At 39.0% G+C, this 26083-nt stretch overlaps 1 protein-coding gene across 1 annotated transcript in view; it reads right to left on the bottom strand.

Annotated features, from left to right (window-relative positions):
• Positions 1-26083, bottom strand: part of LPP (LIM domain containing preferred translocation partner in lipoma) — a 573768-nt gene that overhangs the window by 314494 nt on the left and 233191 nt on the right. Inside the window, exon 5 of the mRNA XM_008580078.1 lies at positions 9030-9152. Within this exon, the coding sequence (XP_008578300.1) occupies positions 9030-9152 (123 nt within the window). The remainder of the gene's footprint in view (positions 1-9029; positions 9153-26083) is intronic.

The following is a 26083-nucleotide window of genomic DNA, read 5'->3' as shown; positions in this document are numbered from 1 at the left end:
AATTTTAGATGATCAGCAATTACCATTAGTTTGCTCTTACAAAAATCATTCACCTCAGCTGTACTTATTTTTTACTTGTGCAAATACATGTTCATTATAGAAAAATCAGAAAGCAGCTATAACTTTGCCATGCACTAAATCCATGTCAATTCCCACAGATTTCTAGAGCAGAGATGTTTAGATTTGATGAAAGCATTAATTTATTTATTCAGCAAACATGAACTTCAGTGCCTCTTACGTGCCAGGAAACAAATGATAATCTTGCCTCAGGGACTTCGTAGTCTTGTATTTATCACAATTATTCCTTTGCTGTTCAAGCTTAAGGCATTTTGCATGTTTATATTTTCTATAAGGTATGCTCTGTGAGGTAAAATTTCTAGAGTTTTTACTTCACATTTGAGTAATTTGTGACTCAGTACAATGAAATTCAATTCAATCCCCTTCTACGGTGCTGAACTTGAACACAACAACAAAGCTTAGGTGGGCCCAGGGTCCAAAGCAGAGAGACAAATTACAAAATTCACAAATGATTCTGCCTGCACTTACAAATAAAAACTGTAACTGCTGCTTAACAGCAGGATGTGCCCAATTTTTATCCTTATTATTTCAATACAATTCCAGTTTACAGTTTCAAAAGGAAGTCTGGATGTTTAAATTATGAAACATAATAAACAAAATTTTCATATTTGTAACTAATATATCCACTGATAGGCAATATTTGTCTTTCCCAGTAATTTTTCCACAATGTGAGAAGAACCTTAGCTGTTAAACTTCAGTGTGATATTTTGTGATATTTTCTGTGGAGGGCACACAAATTACTCACCACGACAAGTGGCGATATGTAGGATTGGTTATTAACCACCTCCAACCTTCTGTGTGGAGAGAACATCATTACCATCACTATACTTTAGTTTGGCTATAAAGCATAAAAAGAAATGGGTGTCAAAATGGACAAAACAATGACTATACTTTGTCTGAAACATGGCTTTTTCTTTTAAAACACAACAATCTTATGTATTTACCATAGTTAAGTATAGTTCTCCTGAGTAAAAAACATAGCTGAATTTGAATTTGTTGTTTATTTCCTTTTTAAATTAAAAAAAGAAAAAAAGAAAAGGATCATGGGGTTTCAGACTAAGGCTACTACCGAAATAGATATTTAAACAGTGGGAGAGGAAAAAAGAAATAGAGAAACCAGTCCTGACAAGAATGCTCTTTAATTTTGCAAATGTGATGTTGCTTCTGCATAGACATAGGGCTAATTATTTCCACTAAGATGCTGTTGTAAAATATGGAAACGCAACAGGCAGCTTGTGCATTTCTTTTTAAACCAATGCCTGCATTGAGTGATTCACTATCATGTACCACAATCATCTCTGAGCTGAGGACTCAACAAGGTCTAGAAAACAAACCACAGTTAAAGGCTACAGGGACTATGGCTGGGGTACCACAGAAGATGCCTCCCCACACACTTCAAGCTTCAGCAGAATGAGTTCTCCACGGGATTCAACAACAGCTCCCTGCTCAGTTTCCTCCCCATCACTGTTAGGAGCTAACATACACTCAGAACAGATTCTTATACTGGGACATGTGAAAATGGACATTTCTGTGCAAAAGTTTTGTACAGGTACAATGCAAAGTAGATTTAGGGGCTTAATTTCTACTCAGAAAATGTTACATTTTCATGGCACTCAAAACAAACTTTAAAAGTTAACTTTGACACATATACAAACAACGTTTTCTAAAAATGAAATAGGAGGTATAAATGTCATTGAGATGCAATTATATACAATCTAAAATTAATTGCCTGCCATAAAACCCATGGCATGCAACTTTGAGTCAGCTAACCACTCCTCCACCCCCACCTCACTGTTATTGAACTGTTGGAAGTTTTCTGGCAGGTACAGACTGATTCAAAATAACTCAGATCCTCTAAACATGGGCATTGAAAAGAATTAGATTGTTTTTTTCTTTTAAAATGGTATTTTGCATATTCTATTCCAGTTAATAACTCATACATGAGGTTTCTACAATGTTTCAACTTTCCCAACTTTTATCATTTCAAAGAAAGCAATTAGTAAGCAGACAATGCAGATATACAGAAAAACCCATTTCTTAGCAAATCATGGTACACTCCTAAATTTTTCCCAGGAGAATACGGGAAGAGGAAGACGCCACTACCCACACTTAGTCTCTTTTTCAACAGAGTAATATCCAGTTCCTATCTCAGCTCCCAGGAGCCTGAACCAAAAAGCAGCAAAGTCCCTAGTCTGCAGAGACAGTCTATGTCTCATCACACAGTATCAACATGTTGCAGCTTTCATTTCCCAGTAGCCTACATGTTTGGGTTGCACTGAATAATATGAAATATTAAAAATTTAATTACCAATTAATCTCCCCTGCAGCTGCTCATGGCTTTTGCAAGCTAGAACAGAGAGCACAAGAGAACAGAAGATACCTGGCACCACAAGACTCCACCCTGATTACCCTGCATCCAAGCCCTCAAGCCACATGAATTCCTAATAAAAAGCCTTCAATCCAACACACAAACACCTGAAAGAATTTCTCAGGTTGCCTCATAGATTATTGCTCTATGAAAGGAACCCAGTGTGGGAGCTCTGGGGTTGTAATTAAAGATGTTTCCGTATGACCAGACGGCATTTAAGTACTTAGTTTCCAAATAGGCTAAGAAGTTACAGTAATTTTTAAATGCTTTATATGAGGAAGTTAAATGTATCTTCTATAGGATAAACAGCATTCAGGAAGGATCATCCCCAAATTTCAAAGGCCTGAAGCTTTAAATAAGCACTCTCCAGATACAAGCTAGCAATCCTAAAATGAAATGAGAAGACCTGCGTGGACTCTTGCTTTAAGCCAACGTCTTATTTCCTGTAGCTGCAAAAACAGTATTGAATCTCTGCAAAAGGGGAATGGATTGTTGTTACCATGTCCATTTTGGAAACAACAAAAAGGAAACTCAGACTAGTGATGTGGACAAGTTCACACAAATGGAGCTCTTTCTAGAGAGGTAACCACATGGAACTGAGAATACAGTGGTCTTCCTCTTGAAAAACTCGGAGATGAGGCTGTAAAACTATGCCCCACCCTATCCTTATCCCGCAAATCTCTCCAAATTTGTTCATATTAGTTGAAAAAGAAAAACTTCCCTGTTTTCTCTGTACAACTCACAGAACTCTTCATTTTTGACACCAAATATTTGTTTGTTTATTTGTTTGTTTTCACACATCAACCAATTCTCTGACACCAGCTGGGTGTCCTACAATTCAATTCACTTCTAACACTATCTACTTGGAGTTAGTGCAGATCTCACAGATTAAGGGCTCAATCTCACAAGACCGCCCCTACGTGTACGACTTGGCTACAAATTGGGGGTTCTTGTGGCCTCCTCTTTGGGTTTGATAAATTGCTAGAATGAATAATTCACAAAACTTGGACATGTACCAGTTACATTCACCAGTTTACTATAAAGGATGTGATAATGGATGCAGATGGACAGCCAGATGAAGAAGTTCATAGGGCTAGGTCCGTAAGGGTCCTGAGCGCAGAATCTTCTGTCCCTAGTGAGTTGGGGTGCACCACCCTCCTGGCATATTGATGTTTTCACCAACCTGGAAGCTCTCCAAACTCCATACTTTAGGGATTGCCTTTCAGGCTTCGTTATGTAAGCATGATCTATTATTAATACAATCTCCAGTTCTCCTATCACCTCCCCACAGGATGGGGTGTAGACCTGAAAGTTCCAAGCTTCTAATCATGGCTTGTCTTTCTGGTGACCAGTCCCCATCCAAGAGACCACCCAGAGTTGCTTCATTAGAAAAAAGGATGATTCTATCACCCAGGAAATTCCAAGGGATTTAGGAAATGTGTCAGGAACCAGGGTCAAAGACAAGATAATATGAGAATAAAAGACACTCTACCACTCTTATCATTTAGGAAATTATAAGCATTCCAGGAACGTCAGGAACTGGGGGTAGAGACCAATGTATAATATTTCACAGTATGACACTAGTCTAAATAAGAATAGTAAAATACCATTTGATCAATTCAAAAGCAACTTGATTCAAAACTTACTAAATACATAGTTACAATGAAATAGCAATATAACATAACTGAAAATTCTTCCAAATCACCAAGGCACCAACTCCAACACTACCAAACTGTGGGGAATAAAAGGCAGCCTGATACTAGGAATTAGAAGACCAGCACTCTAGCCCTGGCTCTCTCGAGAGAAGGAAAACAAACAAAATTAAACAAACAAACAAACAAACAGAAAAAACCATGTAACTTCATGATTGATTCCCTATCTTCTAAGAAACAGAATTTCAGGCTGACCCCCTGTGTAGCTCCTCCTATGAGTCTAAGCTGTACTTCTACTAACAAACGTGTGGGGATTAGATATACACTAACTTAAGGTTGCCATATTGTCGTAAATTTCCTGTTTACCCTTGAGGTATGTTTTTGATATATTTAATTCTTTGTTATGTTTCCAAGGCATATTTTAAAGAAAGTGTTATAAAGGAAAGACATTTTGGAATAAAATAATTATGATACTAAAAGGAACCAAACTGTCTCTTGGTTGCTGTTATCATTACATAGAACCACTATGCTATGGTTCAAGGAAAATAAAAAGAATCATTCAGCCTAATTCTAACTAAGCCTACTTGAGCAATATTCTTTCCCTTTCTGGGCAAAAAATCTTTCCTTCTGTAAAGAAAAAGTTTGGCTACATGACCTGTAAGGCTCAATCAATCTCTGATACTCTGTGATCATACTGGTTCTGCAATTCACCCCACAACCACCTCCGAATTTCTCACATCAGTTCTTCTAAAACTACTCCCTAATACCACATTTTAAAATATTTAACAATTTTAGTTCCAAACACTAAGGTAGTTTAATTGCATCCATGCAATGTTATACATGTATATTTATACCCCTTATGCAAACTTTGCTAAAGGTGTGATTACCAAACCAACTGAAGCCAGAAACACTGTTGCTATCCACCTAAATTTCTCCTCTTTACTGTGACAGAGCTTGGGCATCAAGAGGTACTTAGATACTAAGTACATTTGATTTTTTCCATCTGCTTTCTCCCTTTATACCTCACATGCCCTATATTGCAATTAGACTAACTTATTTTTTAAACAATGCATTCACTTTCAACATTCCTTGACTTTCTCATTCCTGTTATTCTTGCACCTTGAGTACCATGTTCTCATAATACATTCAGTCAAGTGAACTCAAATGCTACCTGCTCTATGCAGTCCTTTCTGACACTGAAAGGCGTAAGGTGTGGTGTTGATATGCCTATGTTTTATTTCTCAACAATTTCAACACATGGTGAGTCATATGATCATTAAGTAGCACACTGAAGTCCTTCTTCTGTGTCCCTTTGGATTGCTTATGCACTTACCTCTTCTGTAAGATTAAGAATTACTTCAGAGCAAGGACATGTTGATACTAACCTTTATATCTCCAATGCCTAATGCATAATAGGATCTCAATATAATGTTAGGTGAATGAATAAATGAATGAATGAATATGTGGAATTAAGCCACATTTTCCAAATAAACATATGGATAAATAAGTAAAAAGAACTAAAGTCAGGAAATCTGGGAGTGGGAAATGCTTCTCAGAAAAAAAAGTAGGAAAATGCCTCAGTAAAACCTACTTTCAAGAGCTCAGACATTTTTCAGAGCTGTTATGTGAGTGGGGTTCCCTGGGACCTCTTACTACACAAACATTCCATATATACATATTATTTTCCCTGAGATCCATGAGTCAAAGCCGCCTTACAAAGGTGATTCAGAGGTGGATTTGAGAAAGCACAGGACACATGTTTGACTAATGAGAAACCACAGACCTACTAGCCTACTTTAAGTAGTCAGGTGACACAACAGGTTTTGAAATTTGCTTTGGATCAAAAATGGAAACATCAAAGTTAGGCATAAACTGTCTACATTTCTAGGACTTTTCAAGTACCTTTTAATTACAACACAATACCGTCTACTGCAGACATCATCTTCTCTTGGCACATATTTTTAATATTTTAAGTGTCTGATTATTGTTCTCATAGCATATAATTATGTTAACTGATAAATACTAACACATCCAATTCAGTTCCACCAGAAGATAACGCAGAAGGATAAGCTATATCTCTCAATTAACTCTTGCTTTCCAAAACTAGAATAATAATAATAAAAAAAAATTAGAATGGATCATCCTTTAATTTTTGAATGGAACAGGCACATCGAAAGTAGATTTTACCCTAATTATAAGCTTATCTACTTTAGGGCCATCATTATTAATTTTTTTAACCTTCTGAATGTTTTTTCTTTGTATGGGAAAGCCATATCACTCATATAACTGATTTTATAGTTTTTGCCAATGGTTAAAGACATTTAAAAAAATTAAAGGGGCCGGCCCGGTGGCGCACTGCGCTAGTGCGCCGCTTGGGAAGCGCGGCTGCGCTCCCACCGAGGGTTCGGATCCCACATACAGACCGGTTCCCGCTCACTGGCTGAGCGAGGCATGGGGGCGACACTGAGGGTTGCGATCCGTTGCCAGACACGGAAAAAAAAAAAAAAAAAGGACCTGATATCCTCAATCAGGTTTTAGAACTTAAAATCAAGCACAAGCTTACATTCAAGGTCCAGTTTTGCTCACACAACAGCCATACAGCCAAAGACAAGTCACTTTTCTGCTAAGTCTTAGTTTCTTCATTCATGAAATAAGCACACTATCTATATCTCAGAGTTCAGATATCTATATATCATCCATGTGAGAATATATGTGTAAGTGCTTTACAATCAGTAAAGTACTGTCCAAATACCAGGGATTATGAGTTTGTGTGCTCAGAAAGATTGCTCAAACAAAAACATAGCTGCTGAACAAGCCTACTAAAATGTAGTGGTTTATGCGAAGACTGTGTAGACACAGCCTTAAAGAATGAAGGCTATATTAAGCAAAAACCTCAGAGCATAATCTCCTCAATATGTACTAGGTTACAAGAATTTAGGACAGAGAAAAAATCAGTTAAACAAAAGCCTGTTAAAAAAGAAAGAAATACAAGCATTTGAGCAGAATATGGCTGAGTCCAGTGACAAAGTCCATGGCCTTGCTGTCCTAAGAAACTGAGCTGGAGGTATTCATTTGGGTGGAACTGGAAAATTGCTGAACACCAAACAATGGTCAGAAACTATAAAGTAAGATCGAGAATATTTCTCTGACTTGGCCCCATCCTCCTTCATGTTTCCAGAGTTGGTTTTGTTCCCCTTTTCAGAATGAATTCTTGCTTTCCCTGCTTGAGAACCTTCAATTATGCCCATTATCTACAAAAGATAGGCTAAAATCTTCATCTAGCATTCAAACTTGTCCACAGGCTCTCAACCTTCCAGTCATATAGTTCACTTCAAACTTTCATTAGCTTCATCTGCAGCCATCTGGTGGCTTTCAGTCCTCTGAATTGCAGCCTAGACCTTCCTGCCCTGTGGCTCAGACTATTCTCCTCTCTTGTCTTCAACAGAACAATTCCATCCAGCTAAAATATGCAAGTCTTCTGAGGAGAATTCTCAGATTCTGCCACCTTTGAAAGAATCTATCACTCTCTTCCTTATGCTTCTGCAATATCGACCATAGTATAACTTATGTAACAATATGGTCTCCTGGAAGATGACAACTCTCTCCCTTTCAACCATCTACTTTCCCATTCCTATCAGTTCCTCTGAAGGACCACAGTACCGGCTATGTACTAGCAGTTCAGTACATGTTTATAGGAATGAAGTACATTTTTACTGCTGATGGGACTGGTGGAGCCAAGAGCAGAGATAGCTAAGAAAGAGCTCAGCTCTAGTATATTTTTGCCTTGTACCCCCACATAGCTGACAATCCCATTATATATTTAAGAAAGGTAATGGGAATATGTCTAAAGAAGAAAGCACCACAACCTTATGTGCAGCTAAATGTTGTAACGACTGACAGCAGAAGAGAAGGACTGGTTGTTAATGCTTGAAAGGAACCATTGTTAATACAGCAGCTGTTGTTCAAGAATTGGAGAAGGACTCAGAGTGCTGTATGCACTGTCACTTGGTCAAGAAAACGTCACACAAGAGTCAAGAAATACAGAGACAATAGTGCACATTCAATGTTTGCATCTAGCGTTCTGATAGCTGTCTTCTGAGGACTTGGAGGCCCTGAAAGAGATTTGTCATGACCCTCTCAACAACTTGGACAGGCAGGGAATGATCACTAGCAGGAGAAGATCAGCTTCTGAAATACAGATAATAAACTAAGATGCAGAAAAATAGCCAAGCTCCAAAGCAAGCAAAAAAAAAAAAATGCAAAGAAAAACTGATAAGGCACTTTTTGCACTTAAAAAATACAAATTAATTGCTATTATTAAATTCTGGTGAGCTTGAGGAGAAACTGATATATTCAAATTGCTAGTGCCAGGATAAGCTATTTACCACCTTTGGAAAGTAAAGAAAGTAATCATACTCCTCAATGTAGGAATCTCACTTTTAGGAGTCTGAGGCAGGGAAATAGCTCCAAAGAGAACAGACACATACATGTCCCTTATAGCACTGCCTAAAACGATGACCCAAAACATGGAAACCACCTCAATATCAAACATAAGGGATTTCTTCACAAAAGACGTAGCTCCTCACCTCAGTCTTACATAGCTATGCTAAGTCATATTTGTGAAAATCATAACAACATGCAACAGAATACCCAGGTAGGCAAAGCTAGGAAAGAAGAGAGAAATGGAATAGAAGAGATTTACTTTTTTATTGAATTTTTGAATAACATCGTTTTGTTATTTTAATAAAATCAATTTAAGAAGTTTCTGCCAATTAACTAACACATGTTGATATTAATAAAAAGCCTACATAGGCCACTGGCTCTGAGAAGGTCAAAAAAGGGTTAAAGGGCTATAACAAGAAGTTTCTTTCAGATAAGAGCAGAATATCGGTGGCTGGCCCTAGAATGACACATTTTCGGGCAGCACTGACCTGTGGTGGCCGTGGCTTGTAGGGAGAGCTGCACTCGAGGTCGGCCAAGATACTGGTCAAGGAGTCGATCTCAGCATCCAGGCTGGAGCGTCTCTCCTCAAGGGTCTTGCCTCCAGGATTCCCCTGGAAGCAACACATACATGTTAAAAAAGGAAATTTCTGTTGACATCATTGTAAGTTCATTTCTCAAGTTATAGTGTGGCTCTGTCCAAGTTTTCCTGCACCTCATTTTTTAGCTTTAATAAAATCTCAGTAAAGTAGAATTATCTCTTTTTAACAGATAAGAAAACTGAAAAATATGAGGTATTTTTCCTAAAGTCACACACTTCATAGCTAGCCAGTACATGGATTGAACTCCGGACCCTTGTGTTATCAGCACCACACTCTAGCCAACCGAGCTAACTGGCCAGCCTAGAAGTTTGTTGTTGCTGTTGTTTTGCTTGATTTTTGATGAGTATACAAGTAAAAGAAAATGTCTCCATCCCAGCACTTAAGGGGCAGAACCAACTGGGGAGATATTGCAAGCTCTCTGTGTTCAAGAATCTGCATATCGCAAGCTTTTAGTGTTCAAGAAGCACTGCATAGAATGATGACATTTTATGGAGCAGCAAGGGCAAGAAAGGGAGACTAGAAAGAGGAATCAGCACTTGAAAACGTGAAAGCATGAAAGTTCTTGGGTGTCTGCGGATCAGTGGGTGTGAGGTATAAATGTGCAAGAGAGAGGGGGCAAGACTTAGGCGAGGCACCTAAAACATGAACTAGCAAGAGACCACTCAGGTCTGGCCAAGGGCAGGCAGCATGCAGCAGTGAATCCTGATGATGAAGTCGGGTATCTATGGATTTCATGTGGTGGTGCCCCATGCTACCTGCACTCAGAATTAGTGGGAGGAGAGGAGAGAAGAGGAGGGGGCAAAAAGACTGTTGTAGGGCATCTCCGGGACTTGTGAGCTGGCTTGGGGAAAAAAGCAGCCTGCCTAGAGTTCAAGACAAGTAAATATAAAGTGAGGTGGCTCTAGGATTTTGAAGCAGGGTCAGGCAAAAATAATCTTTTAAGGTGACAATGTAATAAAGATCATGTATATGTGATGGGAGAGTCCCTTAGAGTCTCCATCAAGAGACCATAGTTTGTTTTCAACAAGACGGGAAGTTACTGTAATCTAATCAACTATATTGGACTTGTCTAAGGAGGGTAAATATCAGAATAGTGTCTAGAGTCTGCAAGAGTTTAGAAAAAGTACTAGCCAAGAAACCACAATAACCTCAGTAACAACAAAAAATAGGGTGCCCTGACAGGCTAACATTAAATCTTACAACTTCGAGTAAATCTATCCTTTTAGTTAATACACTGCATCAGGCATAGTGCATAATGGCATTGCCTGCTGAGACCACCAGTTCCTCCTCCCCTAGTAACGTGCTCACCAAGCCATCTTCCCTGAGTCCTGGGACTCACTGAAGTCGGCATCAAAGTGACTTCATGGGACCTGGTATATGTGTCGGTCTCTTGTGAGTTTAACTAGCTTGAGTTAATCCCTCATGGACCTGACAGATCCCAGGCACACCGAAAACATCAACTATCTATGAAGCTGTGGTGCGGCCCCTTGGAGCTAAAGGTGGATTGCTGTCTGCCTCATGAGGCAGTTGGCACCCATGCTTGCCAGCCCTCACATGGGTACATTTTATCATATTATCTAAAGCAGCCATCTCATGCTTTTCTCATTTTGCATATATTGTGTATATGTCACTCTATCCCCACACCATGTTTTATTTACTTTTGCAACTACATCTGCCACCATCTAGCATTATCCTTTATGTGAATTTGTCTGTTTACTGTCAGTCTCTCCCCTGAGATAATGTGAGCTTCATGAGAGCAAGAATGATTGCTCAGGGCCTGACCCATGAAAGTGTCCAATAAATATTTGAGTAAATAGATGAATGAATAATGGTAGATTATGCCATAGGCCCAGCCAGTAGCCTTTTCCACATCAACACCTTTGGGGTAAAAGCAACTAGAGGTACAACAGGAAGTAATGGATGCTGTGGTATATGGTATAAAAAGAGAACCAAAAAGTCTCAGTGTACCTGTGTGTGTGTGTGTGTGTGTGTGTGTGTGCATGTGACACACGTGCATGTGTGTGCATACATGTGCCCAGTTGTGTTTGTGTGTATCAAGCTGTATGGCTCAGATTTGAAAGTAGGCTCTGTGAAATTGAGAGATTTTTCTCAACTCTCTTGCCACAGACAAAAATGAAAAAACAGTAATATGACAGGTTGGCTGTGTGTTCTCAGGGTCTGAATTTCCATTCTGACTAACTGTTTATGGCCTGTGGGTCTTTGTCACAGGAACAGATGTTTTCAAGGTACTCCTATATGACAAGAGATCTCATCTTTATCCAAAAAAGCATTAATAACTCTGAAATACTGTGGTATTTTTAAAAAGATCCCTTTAACTTTTAAAATTTAGATGAGCACTTTGGGTAATGGGTCCTCGTACAACAAGGAAAGGCAGGACTCTATTGTTATATAAGGCAGCTGAGAACAGAGTAAACTTGATTTTCTTGTGTGCAGATATATAACATTGTAATAAACATGAATCTGATAACTGTATTTCTATATACTCATAGACAGCACAATATACTGGCAAGGGCCGTGGATTAAAGTCTGGTTAAATTTTTCCCTGGGCCATAGTTTCTACATCTATAAAATGTAGAGAACATCACCTGCCCTACCTAAGCCAAAGGGATGTTACAAGATTCAGATAAGAAAATGGCTGGGAAAATACTCTGTTAAATTGTAAAGTGCTATAATTATGATGATTTTCATAAATAGCATTAATCATAGCAACCAGTAACTATAAATTAATATGAATAATATATCTATTGTTAATTATTCTTCTTAAGGGAAGCATCATTCATGAAGTGTTCCCTTAGGGTATTAGGTAAGAGACAGGATTTAATCAGGTCTTTAACACCTGTACTTTACGGCAGCAGAAAGTACATCAACCGCCTATACCCTAAGTCACCACGATACCTTACCCCTGAGACTCAAAAGTCACAGAATTACCTTAGCTAAACAACGAAACAAGTAATTATGATGTGCAACCAGCCTGTGCTTCTAAGACTTCAGTTGGTTCCAAGCCTCCTTATTCTCCCTTCCCTCTAGGTTGGGACTGCTCCCCATTTTCAGTTTCTTATACTAGGTTGATGCAATGTATTTACAAGTTCCAGCATAAGGCTGCGGGATTTTGCACCAAAACCACCCATGCCGCCCTCCTGCACCTTGTAATAATAGCATTGCTTCTACATTTCAATCCTCATTATGGATTGGGATAGGCTTCTTTCACACCCCCAATTCTCTATATTATGTCTCAGTTTAAACAACAGAGGTCCTGTCCAGTCCCAAAACCAATCTTTTTCTTGGTACTTTCATTTATCTAGTCTCTTAGTACCTTTAAATTAAGGGGCTATCTTGCTATTCTCAACATCTTATACTAGATACCAGGAACCCCCATCCTATTACCAGCTAACAGAATCCTACGGGCTTATCAACATGTCTTCCCCTTAATTCACTATCACTGTAGCTTTGCCGGTCGCCTGATGGGTAAATGACCTGCCAGATGACAACAAAGAAGATTCTCCTCATTTTTTACCTAATGCTGCTGCCGGGTACCATATAAACTCCTGTTAACTGGTCATGGTAACAATAACAATTCCCACACTCTTCAACCCTAACTAGGAAGATTCCATTGTCTTAGTCCAAGTTTCGCCCAAAAAACCAAAGGTTCACACATAAGTCATTAATTTTGGGAGTCAATCCTAAGAAATGATACTGAAGGACTAGGAAGAGTTAAGTAGAAATGGGAGAAAAGCCAATTCAAAGGTGCTATATTGATCTGGTCAGCAACACGGGCAACTAGGGCCCCATTCCCCTCCAGCCCTCTGAGGAATCCTATAAAATGTGCTTCAGATCTTCCCACCTGAGGAGTAGATATTTATCCTCAGCTGCAGTTCTCCATTGGTCTACGGTTGTCTACAGGATTTAAAATTCTTTTATACTTGTCCCAAGAAGTATAATGGTGGCAGAGAAGACCCAGGACAGAAAGTGAGGGAAAGGCACTGTAGGTGAGGCCAGGTGCTGCCAGGTCATACCTGTGCAGAGCTGGTCGCTGTAGCAATGGCTGGTATAAGAAGGTGGGGTGAGAGGTGGGCACAAAAGCGCAGTAACCGCATTTGTTTACTGACAACCACAAACCCCCATGAATAAACCATGCATGAGAGGTTATTTTCTGTAGGATATTTATTTGTATTCATTCTACATATACACATGTGATAAAAGCTCACCAGACCACAGTCAGGGCATAATATCACTTGGGAAATCATAATTCTCAGTACCACCAGTAGAATAACAGGGTGATGACTCCCCCACTAAGTACATGAGAACAGTCTATAAAACAAGAGATCAGAACCAAAATGTACAACATGTGAGTGAAATAGTTGGGCCACTTCCAAGAGTCTCACTTTAGATGGGTCGAATTTTAGCCCAACAATTTCTAACTCACTAACTACAGGTAATAGACAAAGAGTACCAGTAATGAGTTATGAAAGGTCATTCATTTGCATTTTTTGTTTGTTTGTTTATTCACTGGTTATGCTCAAACTTTTCATTTCGAAAAAATTTTAACACACGGAACAGTTGAACAGGTAGTAAAATGAACTCTCCCCACACACTCTTCACCCAGATTCACCAGTGGCCAGCATCTCACCACGCTTGCTCTGTGGGTATATAAATTCTATTTGCTGTTGCAATTAAACCGTTTGTAAAATGTGCAGATACTACCCCTACCCCCATTTTTCTAGCTTGCATCTCCTAAGAACTCCTAATTTTTTCAATACCATTATCACACCCAAGAAATTTAACATGGGTGCAGTGTTATCTAATATACACACATGCTCAAATTTCACCAGTGGTACCAGTAATGTCTTTTTATCTACCGTTGTTAATTCTATCCAATATCCAATCGAAGTTCACACATTAAAGTGATATACTTTTTTAGTCCCTTTTAATTTAGTACAAACTCCCAGCCTATTTTTGTTTCTCCTAAAGCTGACTTTTGAAAAAATTCATGCCAAGTTTCTTAAAAATTTCAATGATCTGATTTTTTCTGATAATTAGATGCAGGTTAAACAAAGTTTGACAGGAATATTACATGCATGCTGCCATGTCCTGCCCATATCACAGCAAGAAGTTCATGATGTCAGTTTGACCCATGTGTGGTGGTGCCAAGTTTAACAACCTGATTAAGACAGTGTACACCAGATTTCACACCACTGTAAAAGTGCCCTCTTTCTTTTTAAGTTAATAAATTATCTGCAAGGTGATACTTTGAGAGTGTGCTAATATTCTGCTCATCAAGAATATTCCACCCAATTGTTTTAGCATCCATAGATGATCTTTCCCTAAACTAATTATGGCCTTAGTTGTTGCGAAGAGGTGAGAGTATTCATTATTAATAAATGGAAATAAATGGATCTTGCCTAGCATAACAACAATGTATTTGTTAAGTACTCATTTCAGTTTTGATATAGGAGAGCAGGACTAACTGCAAAGTCCTCTGCTATGTAAAAACATCAGGATCCTAATGATGACCTTCACATTGTTAAAAAGGGAGGTCTTGTTCAGGCTGTTAAGGGAAACAAAAGACCAACGGCAATAGTCTAGTCAATTAAGAGCTAGTCCCTATCCTAATAAGTTTATATTCTAGAATTACAGTCAGTACCCAGGATCACACTCAAAATATGCATTATTCCCTTATTTATAATATCAGTGAAAAAAAAAAAAGATGGTATTAACAAAAGGAGTTAAAAAGGTATATTCTTTAGAAACAACAGAACTAAGTATCTGTCTAATCTATCTATAGCTCAACCATTTATCATCTATCTAGATAAGGCTGAAGATATAATCAATGTTTGTTTCACTTGTTTTCGATCATTTTTTATTAAATTATTCCCCCAAAGCATCCCTAACACAAAGAGAATAGCAGTAAATGCTTTGGAGTCAGAGTATAGGGACTTGATAACAAGTTCTCAGATGATGCTAATAGTGTTGTTCTGAGGACCACGCTTTGAGAACGACTGTTCTAAGTGGATTTCTAACACAATGAACATTTAAAAGGTGAGGTGGAGGGGGGAAGGGAGTGTGCATGTTTGTGTGTAGAAAGTGAATTTATATATACATTATATATATATAAATTATATATATATATATATATAATATAAATAATATATGTATTTTATCTTATAAACAACCTAGGTTATATTGTATGGTTAATGATGTGGTGAAAATACCAATAGACAATCCAAATAACAAGAAGGGGCCGGCCCGGTGGCGCACTGCTACAGTGTGCCGCTTGGGAAGTGCGGTGGCGCTCCCGCCAAGGGTTCGGATCCCACATACAGACCGGTTCCCGCTCACTGGTTGAGCGAGGTGCGGCGTAACGCCGAGGGTTGCGATCCCGTTGCCGGTCCCGGTCCGGTGCGGGCGCGACACTGAGGGTTGCGATCCATTGCCGTACACGAAAAAAAAAGACAAAAACAGTGCTATTCAATATAACCTCCCATGCTATACAATACCATGAGCAGCCTCCTTACACAAATTCTGGTAATGCTGAGTCAGACAGGCAGCATTCAGTAGTGAGAATTACAGCAAATATGACCTATTTTGTCTATTAAAATGTCACTTTATTGAATGAAACCAAAAATGTTGGAAGTTAGGAAAAACTGCCTTAATTTACATTGGGATGTGCATTTCTTTCCCGCTCTTTTAGTTGACGTGTTCACCTCTCCAAAAATCTACTAATCTATCTCATAAAATGCATCCTCTCCAAGAAGACTTTTACTGATAACCCCACTGATGTGATAATTTACCCTTCTTTGTCTAATTCTTTACAATACCAGCATTCACAGCGTAACCCTCAATGTTGATATGTGTGAATGGCTTTTTTCCCTCTCTGCTCCATGAAATAGTTTGTACTAAACAATATGCAGTATAAAGAAGGCACGTTCCCCAACTGCAAGGAGTTTACAGTACACTGGATAAACTTACTTGCAATTTTGTCTGTTATATCAAATTCACTATGTTCTTTGAGACTCTTTGTAAAACATTTTTTGGAAGACAGAGAAATTTAAAAACAAAAACAACTCCCTTCGCTAAGAGGCTTATTATCTAATGGCTGACAGAAATACAGTTCAATGCAATTTTTCTAAATGTGCAAAACCAGTCCCAAACCTGAGTATCTTTATCTAAAAAGGTCATGTACTCCCACAGGTTAAGGTCAGTGGGGAAAGGTGCCTCAAAATGCCATCTTTAGAGCAAATACAATAGAATTCATAACAGAGAAAATAATTCCACAATTCGAAGTGGAATTGTAGCTTGACAACTGGGAACATGGCATCGAATAAACATGAAATAAGGGAACAACAGAAGACAGTTTTTCACGGTTCTAGTATACTTGAAGCAAAAAATATCAGGATAAAACCTAAATACCAGGCTTAATAAATGCTTCAGTGTTTCCTTTGTATTCTCTATCATCTCACCCCTTCCAGCCCTAACACATTCATCCAAAGTTAGTGATGTTTGGCAAACCCAAATCTCCTTTTAAGGAAATAGTCTGGCCCCCTGCCCTTGCTGCCAACGAGCCATGTTTCAGATCATGTGACTCCATTTCAGAACACTGAGGCCCACAGAAGCACAGCTGGGCACCTCAGCAAGGCCCATAAACAGGCTGGTAAACCAAACCTTTGGCCTGTGACAAAAAGATGAGATGTACAAACAAACTTCCTTCTCTTATGAACTAAGAAACATGTAAGAAAGCTGCCATATGGATGAGCTGTGGCCATGTTCAACCAAAAGGAAGATGTGCGTGACTAATTATTAACAATCAGAACAAAAGGAGATAGGAAGCACATCGCTGGAGAGAGAATGGTGGACATGCAAATAAAAGAGAAGCAGAAGAACAGAGAGGGAAGAGAGGAAGAGCAGGAAAGAAAGGAGAAGAAAAGGAAGACGGTAAGAAAGATGGAAAGAGTCAGCCACAGATCTGCCCAACCCTGAGCCTTCTGGTGCTGTATCTCATCCATACAGATCCTTAAGACAAACTCCATTACTCAAGGTACTCCAAGGAGGCCTCTATTTCACACAATCAGCCTTATTCAGCAGCCAGCACAAGACCTCTTCAATTGTGGGGGTGGCCGCAGGAAGCCAGGTCTGTCTGTGACACTATTAAGCAGTCACTTTGCCTTTCTGGATCTCAACTTTTACCTCTGTAAAAATGAGGGAGGGGTAAGAGCCTTTTTTTTTTTTTTTTTAACCTCTAATACTGTATCACTCTGCAATGACATTTCAGGATTTAGCTGCCATTTTCTTTGCTGTCCACCAGCAATCAGACTAAACCCACCAGAGTTAGACCAACTCAGAGTCCAAGCCAGCTCAGTCAAAAGGAAGGGCAAGGATAGATTTAAAGGGGTCCTCCACTTGAGTATAAACAAGCATCTCATTGTTCACTGTTCTATGCAGATCAAAATCAAAAACAAAACAAATTAGTAACAGAAACCCTTCACTTTTCACTATATCTACACCTTCTCATTGAATCATTTCTACCAAATTCAAATCCTCATAAAATAGAAATAATATAAATAAGATATTCTTAAAGTAGCTCCTTAAAATTAAAATAAAGGTCAATTTGTATGAGAATACTGTAACCATAAAATAATATGGATAAATACATATATTACCTAACCATCCATTGATAAAATAAGAACCATAAGAATAGCCACAATAAGACTAATTATTTGACACTAAAATAAATGTTTGGCGCACACTTTTTAAGCAGCATGTATGAAAAAGAAATCATATATGGAACTCCATTATTTGAAAGAGATAAAAACAAAGATGCTTTGATCCAAGTACAAGAAGGAAAGTCCTAGGGTACCACCCACTGGGTCATGTCCACCTCCTCTAATAATGTCTTCTGAAGCACTTCTATAAAAGATAGTTTGAAAGCCACTGCTTATTATCTGCAGATTATCTAGGCTAGCTATAGATGAAGAAACAGGTTCCTTGACAGCCATCTCGTCAGTCAGTTCACACACGTGGTTTAGCAAACTCTATACCAAGCTGCTGTTTCTGTATTCTCTGTGTGAGTGTGAAAAGGAAATGTATCTCTTTAAAATATCTATATCTATATCTATATATATCCATAAAATCATCTAGGATCATTGACATTTTCCCAGGAATCCTTTGCATAACACAATTAACATGAAATAACACAAGTAGGAGACACAAGTTTTAAAAGGTGTGTGAAAGGGAACAGTTTAGTTTCCTGTTAAGAAAACTTTCATATTTTGGTTGGGGGAGGGATGCGCAATAATCATTTGAAGCTATGAATTTAACAGACGTACTAAAATCTTGTTGGTCTCCCCTGCAAAGTGCAGTAGAAAATAGAACATGCCAGGTAATTTTGCTATTATGTTTTAAAACCTCATGGAAGATTGTTTTCTTATTTTGCATTTTGATAACATAGGTCCATCACGTAGTCAGGGCTATAAAGCAAAAGGGCACACCATTGAAATGGACAGGGGGTGAGAAATTCCTTTAAACATCTGTGGGGTTCTAATTCTACGTGCTAACTGCCATTGTTCAGGATGTGCAAGAATATTTGGAAAAGTGCAAGAGAATCAATTACAGATGATTAGCATAGAAAAGGGAATTCAGGCTCATGGAATATTAGAACTGGAAGGGTAATGTTAGTAGCTATTTCAACATTTTCATTTAAAGATAATAAAACTCCTCCAAAGAGGTGATTTAGCTCACCGGAGATAATAGTTCAGGGAAGCAGCTGAAATAGGACTAAAACCTTAACACCTTACATTGTGAAACATCTTCTCCAAAGCAATATCTTATACACTGTTTCAACTGATCTTCTTAAGAACCTATGAATCAATGGGAAAGCTCCTCTCGCTCCATCTTCCAGATGAGGAAGCTTTGTGAAAGAGAGGAGCACAGGCACTTTTCAAGGATTCCTAGCCTCATTGGCAAGACGAGATCAACAAAATTAAGGAAGGAGAAGAGCCCATTCTTAAGCCAGCGCAGAATGCAATACTGATACGGAAGTGCAAACATGTATTAAAGAAATTCCAGGAAGGGGGATGTCAGAATGGGTGGAGATACTTAAATTCACAGATACTGCAGACAAGGAGAACCTCTCCTAGCTTCTATTAAAATCTCATGATCTTGCCAAGAAGGAAAAAAAGGACCAGAAAGCTTAAGTGATTTACCAATGGACAAACAGCCCAATGATAACGATGGGACACTGAGACTTGAATCAATCCCAGTCCCCCACTCAAATGTGCTGTCAAGTACAAGGAGACAGTATAGTGATTTCCTCCTTAGAAACATACAAGTGCACTAATTTTGGAACACGCCTGAATATTCAGAAACGTTGACCCAGAAAAGTAATACTTATTACCTATCCAGTACAAACTCAGAATTCTCTGTAGTAAACAGAGAGGTGCATGTGTTAGCATAGGGAGCACAGAAGCACTAGACTAGGCATTTTTTTCCTGGTTCTGCCATAATTCAGGAGGGAGACCCTGGGAAAATCACTGACACTGTGTAAGCCTGTTTTCTCAACAGCAAAATGAGGGGATTGGACTTCCTCTGTCTGTTTTCTTCCAGTTTAAAAACGCTGCTATCCTGATGCATTCACATAAATGCAACCTATCTGACAATATAAGGAGCTTAAAGTATTTTGTTTTAGTTTTTGTTATTTTTTTCACTTATAGCCATTTACTCGAATCACATTACTATGTTTCTTTTTTACAGTGTTATTTTGATAGTTGAAATTATGGAGGACCGGCCCAGTGGCGCACTGGATAGTGTGCCGCTTGGGAAGCGCGGCGGCGCTCCCGCCCGAGGGTTCGGATCCCACATACAGACCGGTTCCCGCTCACTGGCTGAGCGAGGCGTGGGAGCAACACCGAGGGTTGCAATCCCGTTGCCGGTCCCCGGTCCGGTACGGGGGCAACACTGAGGGTTGCGATCTGTTGCCGGACACGGAAAAAGACAAAAGACAAAAAAATAAAAATAAAAATAAAAAATAAAAAGAAATTATGGAAATGATACAGCAGATACTAACAAAATATAACCTGAAATACCCATTTCAAAAATAGGGTCACTGATAACAACTTTATAAAGAAAGCGCATTCAGTTATATTGTTTTGAGAGCCACTAGAACAGATTAAAGAAAACAGAAAAAGCTAGGTGAGAGCAGCCACATTGAAGCAAGCAGGCAGGAGGGAAGAAGGCAAATACACACACTGTCTTATCTCAAAGGCTAAGAGTAGAAAGAGGAGGGGCTTAATTAAAATGGCAGGAATCATATTTTCTAAAAATAGAAGATACATCAGTTCCCTAATAAGGATCCTAAGTCTGATCATCCTTCTCTCTTGGTCGAACTTCCTGTTCCAAGACTATTCTGGGAAATATCCTATGAGCCAGCAGCACTACTAGCCAGCTACTCCATCCACTGTTCACAGTCTGGGACACAGTTACTGCTGGGAACATGGGAACAGAAAACCATAGTGCCCTCTGTGCTGCCATTATCAATGAAAAAGTGCCTAAGTTTAGAAAAGCACTTTCATGAACATTATGTCATTGGGCTGTCCCAGCAATCCTAAAACTCAGTAGATATTATTATTCCTGTTTTACAAAAGAGAATATGAAGGATCGTAAAGAAAAAGAGACCTTTCTAGGGTCACTCGGGTAGTTAATGCAATAATTGGAATTCGCTCCAAAGATCTTGCATTTTGCATGACGTCAGGCTGAACATGCAAAAGGGGAAAGGTCTTACCTTCATGCATCAAACTGAGATTATATGGGACTATTAGCTTACCAAGAATTAGGTAATGGCTGTAACTACAGTTAAAAAGCCAAACTCTTCTCTTTTGCCTTCTATTTCCCCATTTAGTTTTCATTCACTTTTCCATAAATATTTAGCAAATATTCAGGACACATAGACATTAAGATACAGGAGGAACACTGCACTGTGTAAGAGCACTGGCAAACACAAGAGCTCTTTTTAGGTAAAAATAGCATACGATCAGGCTGAGGGTCCGCTGTGGTCAAATCATGCAGGTGCTCAAACCCTAGGCATATGAGTATAAGGAGTTTGGCCCTTCTCCAAGGAACAGATACCTAAAGGGTAAACAGTCCCCATGATGAAGGAGGGAGTGGGCAGGGGTAATTGTATCTTGGGACGTAAAGTGTTGATGAGGGAATAAACACATGGTATGAATCACATATATTTTAGGCAGTGCACAGACAATTTATATTAACAACACTCTGAGCAGGAATTCCTATTTTTTATGAAAAAGATTGCCATTGATGAAAAGTGAATATGAGACTGTATCAGAAAGCTATTGATCTCACCTTAATAGGAATGAATGTGATGCCACAATGCAGCAAATAAACGTGACTTGAGCACATGAGCATTTCTTCCTTAGATCCTGTGAATACAAACTTCCAGACTGCTGTGACAAGAAGACTGTTACTTCGCTAGGGGGAGGTTGAAGTCAGTCTGAGGGACACAAGGCTCACTATTCTTCCCTCAAATTAAAAACCCTTTAGAGAAAGTAAGGAGAGACTCCAGAATTCTGCTCATGCCTCATTTCAGGTATTCCTGAGGAATGTTTCCTTTTTCACAGAATATTCCGAGTCAAGTGATAACCCAACGACTGCTACTTACTCAGCAAGTTCAGCATCTAGTCTATATTAAAGAAACAAGACAAATCTCAAAGGAATAATGAAAAGCTGGACCAGTCATTCCCACCTTCCCTTCCCATCTCTCCACATTCCGAAGTGAACTTCTGGCTTTACATCTTCCACCTCGCCCACTTCTAAGGGCTCTGCCGCCGACTTCGAGCTCTCCCAGGACCATAAAGCTTCCCATCTGTGCTTCAAACTTCAGGTGAAATCTAGGCCCCACCAAGATTTAAATCGAAAGGATTTAAACCAGGGTGATGTTTGACCAAGTCATATACTCTTAGTTTTAGTTCCCCGTTATAAAATAGGTGAATAACAATATAAACCCCACAGGGACAGTTTAAAATCAAGGTGATATAAGGTCCTGGGAATCACATGTTCAACACAATGCTAAACGTACAGTAGATCTTCTGAAAATGTTAGCTGGTGGTATGTTCCATAAAAGAGAAGATCACGTGATTACACTAGCTAAGCTCTAGGAGACCCTGCTGCTATTAAATAAAAAGTCTTGGTCTCAAGATAAAGTTAGATTTTGGTGGCCAAAGACAAGTCCTGCAATAAGGAAAGACTGAAGTCTCGAAAAGAAGCTGAGCCTCCTCTAAGGACAGAAGCACCTCAGTTGCCCATTAAAGGGTATATTCTTAGCCCCCCCCCCTCCTAGATTTACAAAATCTAAACCTTTGAGGGCAGGGCCTAGTAATCTGCATTTAACAAGTCCTTCATTGCTCTCCTAATTCTATTCCACACTAAATTTGAATCTGTTGGCCTGGAATTTGGTTGCCTCCTGCTAATTATAGTGCTAACAATAACTGAAACAATTTAACTAAAATCCCACAACTCTGAACACATTTAAAGAGATTCTTTACTAATGTATTCTAACCCAATTCCTGAGAAAAGGGAAAATACTTTTCTCTCATTGCACAGTTCTGTGTTCTCACCCACAGTGCCAACAGAGCAAACACAATCTACTTCACTTCTCATTTGTAGAAATGACAAAGACATTTACCACCTCAAAGGGGTGCTGTGAGTTTCCATTTATTGGTGTTTATAAAAGTCTTATGAGTGTTCTGATAAGTCAACTATAAGTTGGCATTATTTATAGCACCCTGTTGGAGCTTTATACATATTCAATTAAAAAACAATGACAACAATACAGCAATATCTACAAATTAGCATTAATTATAGCAATGCATTATTCTCACCCTACTGCCACAACTTTATCTAGGCAGAGCTATTTATGTCTGGAGACTGTAGTGCCCCTCTCCCTCTCATTGACAGGGGCAATATTTGCTTACTGGTATCAGCATTTCCCCTAATAATGTTCAAATCACACTTGTGAATTCTGATTTTTCAGAGGATTCTTCCTATTCAGCAAATACCAAGACAGGATGCAAACCCATCTCCCCTGAAGAAAGACAAAATCCTGCCCCCCCATCCTGGACCCCTCCTTTTCCCACAGCCCCCTTTTTCCAAGTTGCTTTTGACTCCAGCTCCCCTTCTCCATGGTCATGGCCACCACCGCAGTTCAGGCTCTTATCTGTCTCAATGGACTCCTGAAGTTGACTCCAAGATATTCTATCATTGCCATTTCTAATCAGTCAAATCCCACTATATTACAGTAATCCATCTAGATGCAGATCAGGTCATTTTATTTACCAGCAGAAGGCTTTTTATTGTTCCCTAATTATAACTGATATAGCCTTAAATTATGATTGAAAAAATCCCGCAAAACATCATCATAACTACTAAATAGAAGTAATTGATTTATTTGAATTAGGGGCACGGTAGCAAGATACTCAGGGAAACTTTTGCCAAGGAGAGACATTCAGGCAAAAGGAACAGCTTAAGAAAAGTGCTATAATGCTATGCGTCTCTCTCTCTCTACGTATCAGGGTTCTGTTTCTACAGTGGGGCCACAATCTGGTAGCAGGTCAAGCTGCCCACTGAATATGAAGAAACATCACCATGCCCTCCCCCTGCCTTCACCACCCCTGTCTCTCTGTGGAACTGCAGCATATCCTGCTAACTAGGTTTTGCTGACTCCAGACTCCTTTTCTGCATGAGCCTTTGACATGCATAGTTGAGGTTGAGGAATCTGTGCCTAGTGGGTTTGAGGTTTGATCAAGAGAAAAAGGAGGAACTTATGTGATTTCACCGAGTAACTATTTTCGCTACCAAAAATTCCCATATTTATTTTTTTCCCCTTTTTGAAATGGCACTAAGGAAACACATGCCAGACTGCCATGAGCAGGAACCGTACTTTCCAAACAGTAGCGAGGACTAAAAATAGAAAACCTTCATTTGCTCAAGATGTATATAACTTCCTCTCCCATTTCCTTTCCCCACCACCCTGGGTCACTGCACAGAAGTGGTACATGGTGAACCCTTTGCATGCTTACAGCAGCATCAAAAGCACCAAAAGGTTGATAACTATAGTGCTTTCATAGTCCCTTCCCAAAGAATTCCTATTGCCAAATCAAAGAATGAATCAATCGATCAATCCACAATTAACAACGAAGTAGCTGCTCTATTTTCTCACAACAGAATAAGGACTACGGGTGGTACAGGAATATGAGTTGTGATCCAGCCTTCAGGCAGTTACTAAACAGGAAATAAACAAGAAAGTAATGAAAAGAGTGCAGGCCTGGGAGTGCAGAAACCTCTAATCCTGGTTGGGGCCAGCTCTCTTCATAACTGTGTCACCTTTAACATTCACTTAAAAAATTTGGGTCACAGTTTCTTCATCACAAGAAAGATCAACTGGATTAGAACGCTTTCATATCTGAGGTTCTATGATCTGTGGTTTTAAATGATTTCTATAGGTCTGGTCATGTTATTTTGAGATTCTGATTTTATGAAATATAGTTTAGTAGGAAAATTAATGTACCTGGAATATTTACATCACACCACAAAGAGGCACATATTAAGTGGCAGGAAAATCAAACAGCATTAACTGATTTATCCATTAGTTGAATCATAGTAGCCTTTAGTATGAACCAGGCATTGCTGGATATTCCATATTCATTATCTTAATTAATCCTCAAAAGAATTTTCTAGGAATCTGTTATTCATATTCTCATTTTGCATGTGAAGATGGGAAATACAGCAGAAAGCAACAAAGTAGGGCTTCCTAGCACTAAACCCTGGGCTCATGTCACTACAGCACACTACTCAGTCAAAAGACGAGGACGCACAGAAGAGAGAGATCGGGATGAGCCAAAGCTGTCAGACATATACGAAGAAGAAAGTGGGAACTGAGTTGGACTTTTAAAAATGGGAAGAATCACTGATCAATTGAGAGATGAGAATGCTTCAGGCAGCAGAAAACACACAAGAGAAATTAACATGGCATATGAAGATGACAATAAGGACATCAGTCTCAAAAGAGCCACAACTGTACAGGGAGTACATAGGGAGACAAGGTGTGCTGGATGTGGTGAGATAGGTCAAGGAGTACTCTGAAAAATCAACTGAGAGAAGAAATTTAATGTGGCAGGCAATAAAAAGCCACAGGAAAAAAAGAAAATAACATTTCTGAACACTAATTCGTTAGGGATATACAGCTGAAACATAAAAAAGATAAAATCAAGGCATTGAGTTGATCATGATATGAAAACGGAATGAGCTAAGATGACAGGCAGAAAAATAAAGAGATTGGAGCAAACCTCAGAGTCATTTTTAAGCTAAAAAGTACCAGAACTTGGTGATGTATATACTAAAAAAGCAAGACAAATCAACAATGACCACAGAGTTTAGAATTTGGGAGACCAGAAAACATGATGGTAGCTCTAACAGAATGTAAGCCTTGGAGTAAGGTGATGAGAGGAATTTGGGACATATTGAACGTGGGGAGACAGAGGGTTGTTTCTCCCTGTAGAAATATTCTGTGATCAAATGACACAATAGTCATAAAAGGAAAACATAGTGCCAAGAGTTACAATCAGTTCAAGTAATTAGATAAACAGAGATCAAACTTTACTCTATTTGGGGTTGTGGTTTATACTGAGAAAAGAGAGAACTCTGAGTGATCACCTAAATTTAGGGACAGGCAGAAAGAAGAAGATCTGGTAAAGAAAAGACAAAAGTGGAATACTCACAGATATAGCAGAGGAATCAAGGAAGCTCTGCACAGTGAAAATCAAAGGAGTAGATAGGTATTTTGGAAAATGGCAGGCTACAAAGCACCAGAATTCTGTCTCCCCATCTAGACATGCATGGTACTGGCAGAATTTATACAATGT

The sequence above is a fragment of the Galeopterus variegatus genome, unplaced genomic scaffold, assembly GCF_000696425.1.
Source record: "Galeopterus variegatus unplaced genomic scaffold, G_variegatus-3.0.2 Scaffold83, whole genome shotgun sequence".
Lineage (NCBI taxonomy): Eukaryota > Metazoa > Chordata > Mammalia > Dermoptera > Cynocephalidae > Galeopterus > Galeopterus variegatus.
Note: the sequence above shows the minus strand (reverse complement) of the source record. Positions and strands in the feature narration are given on the sequence as shown.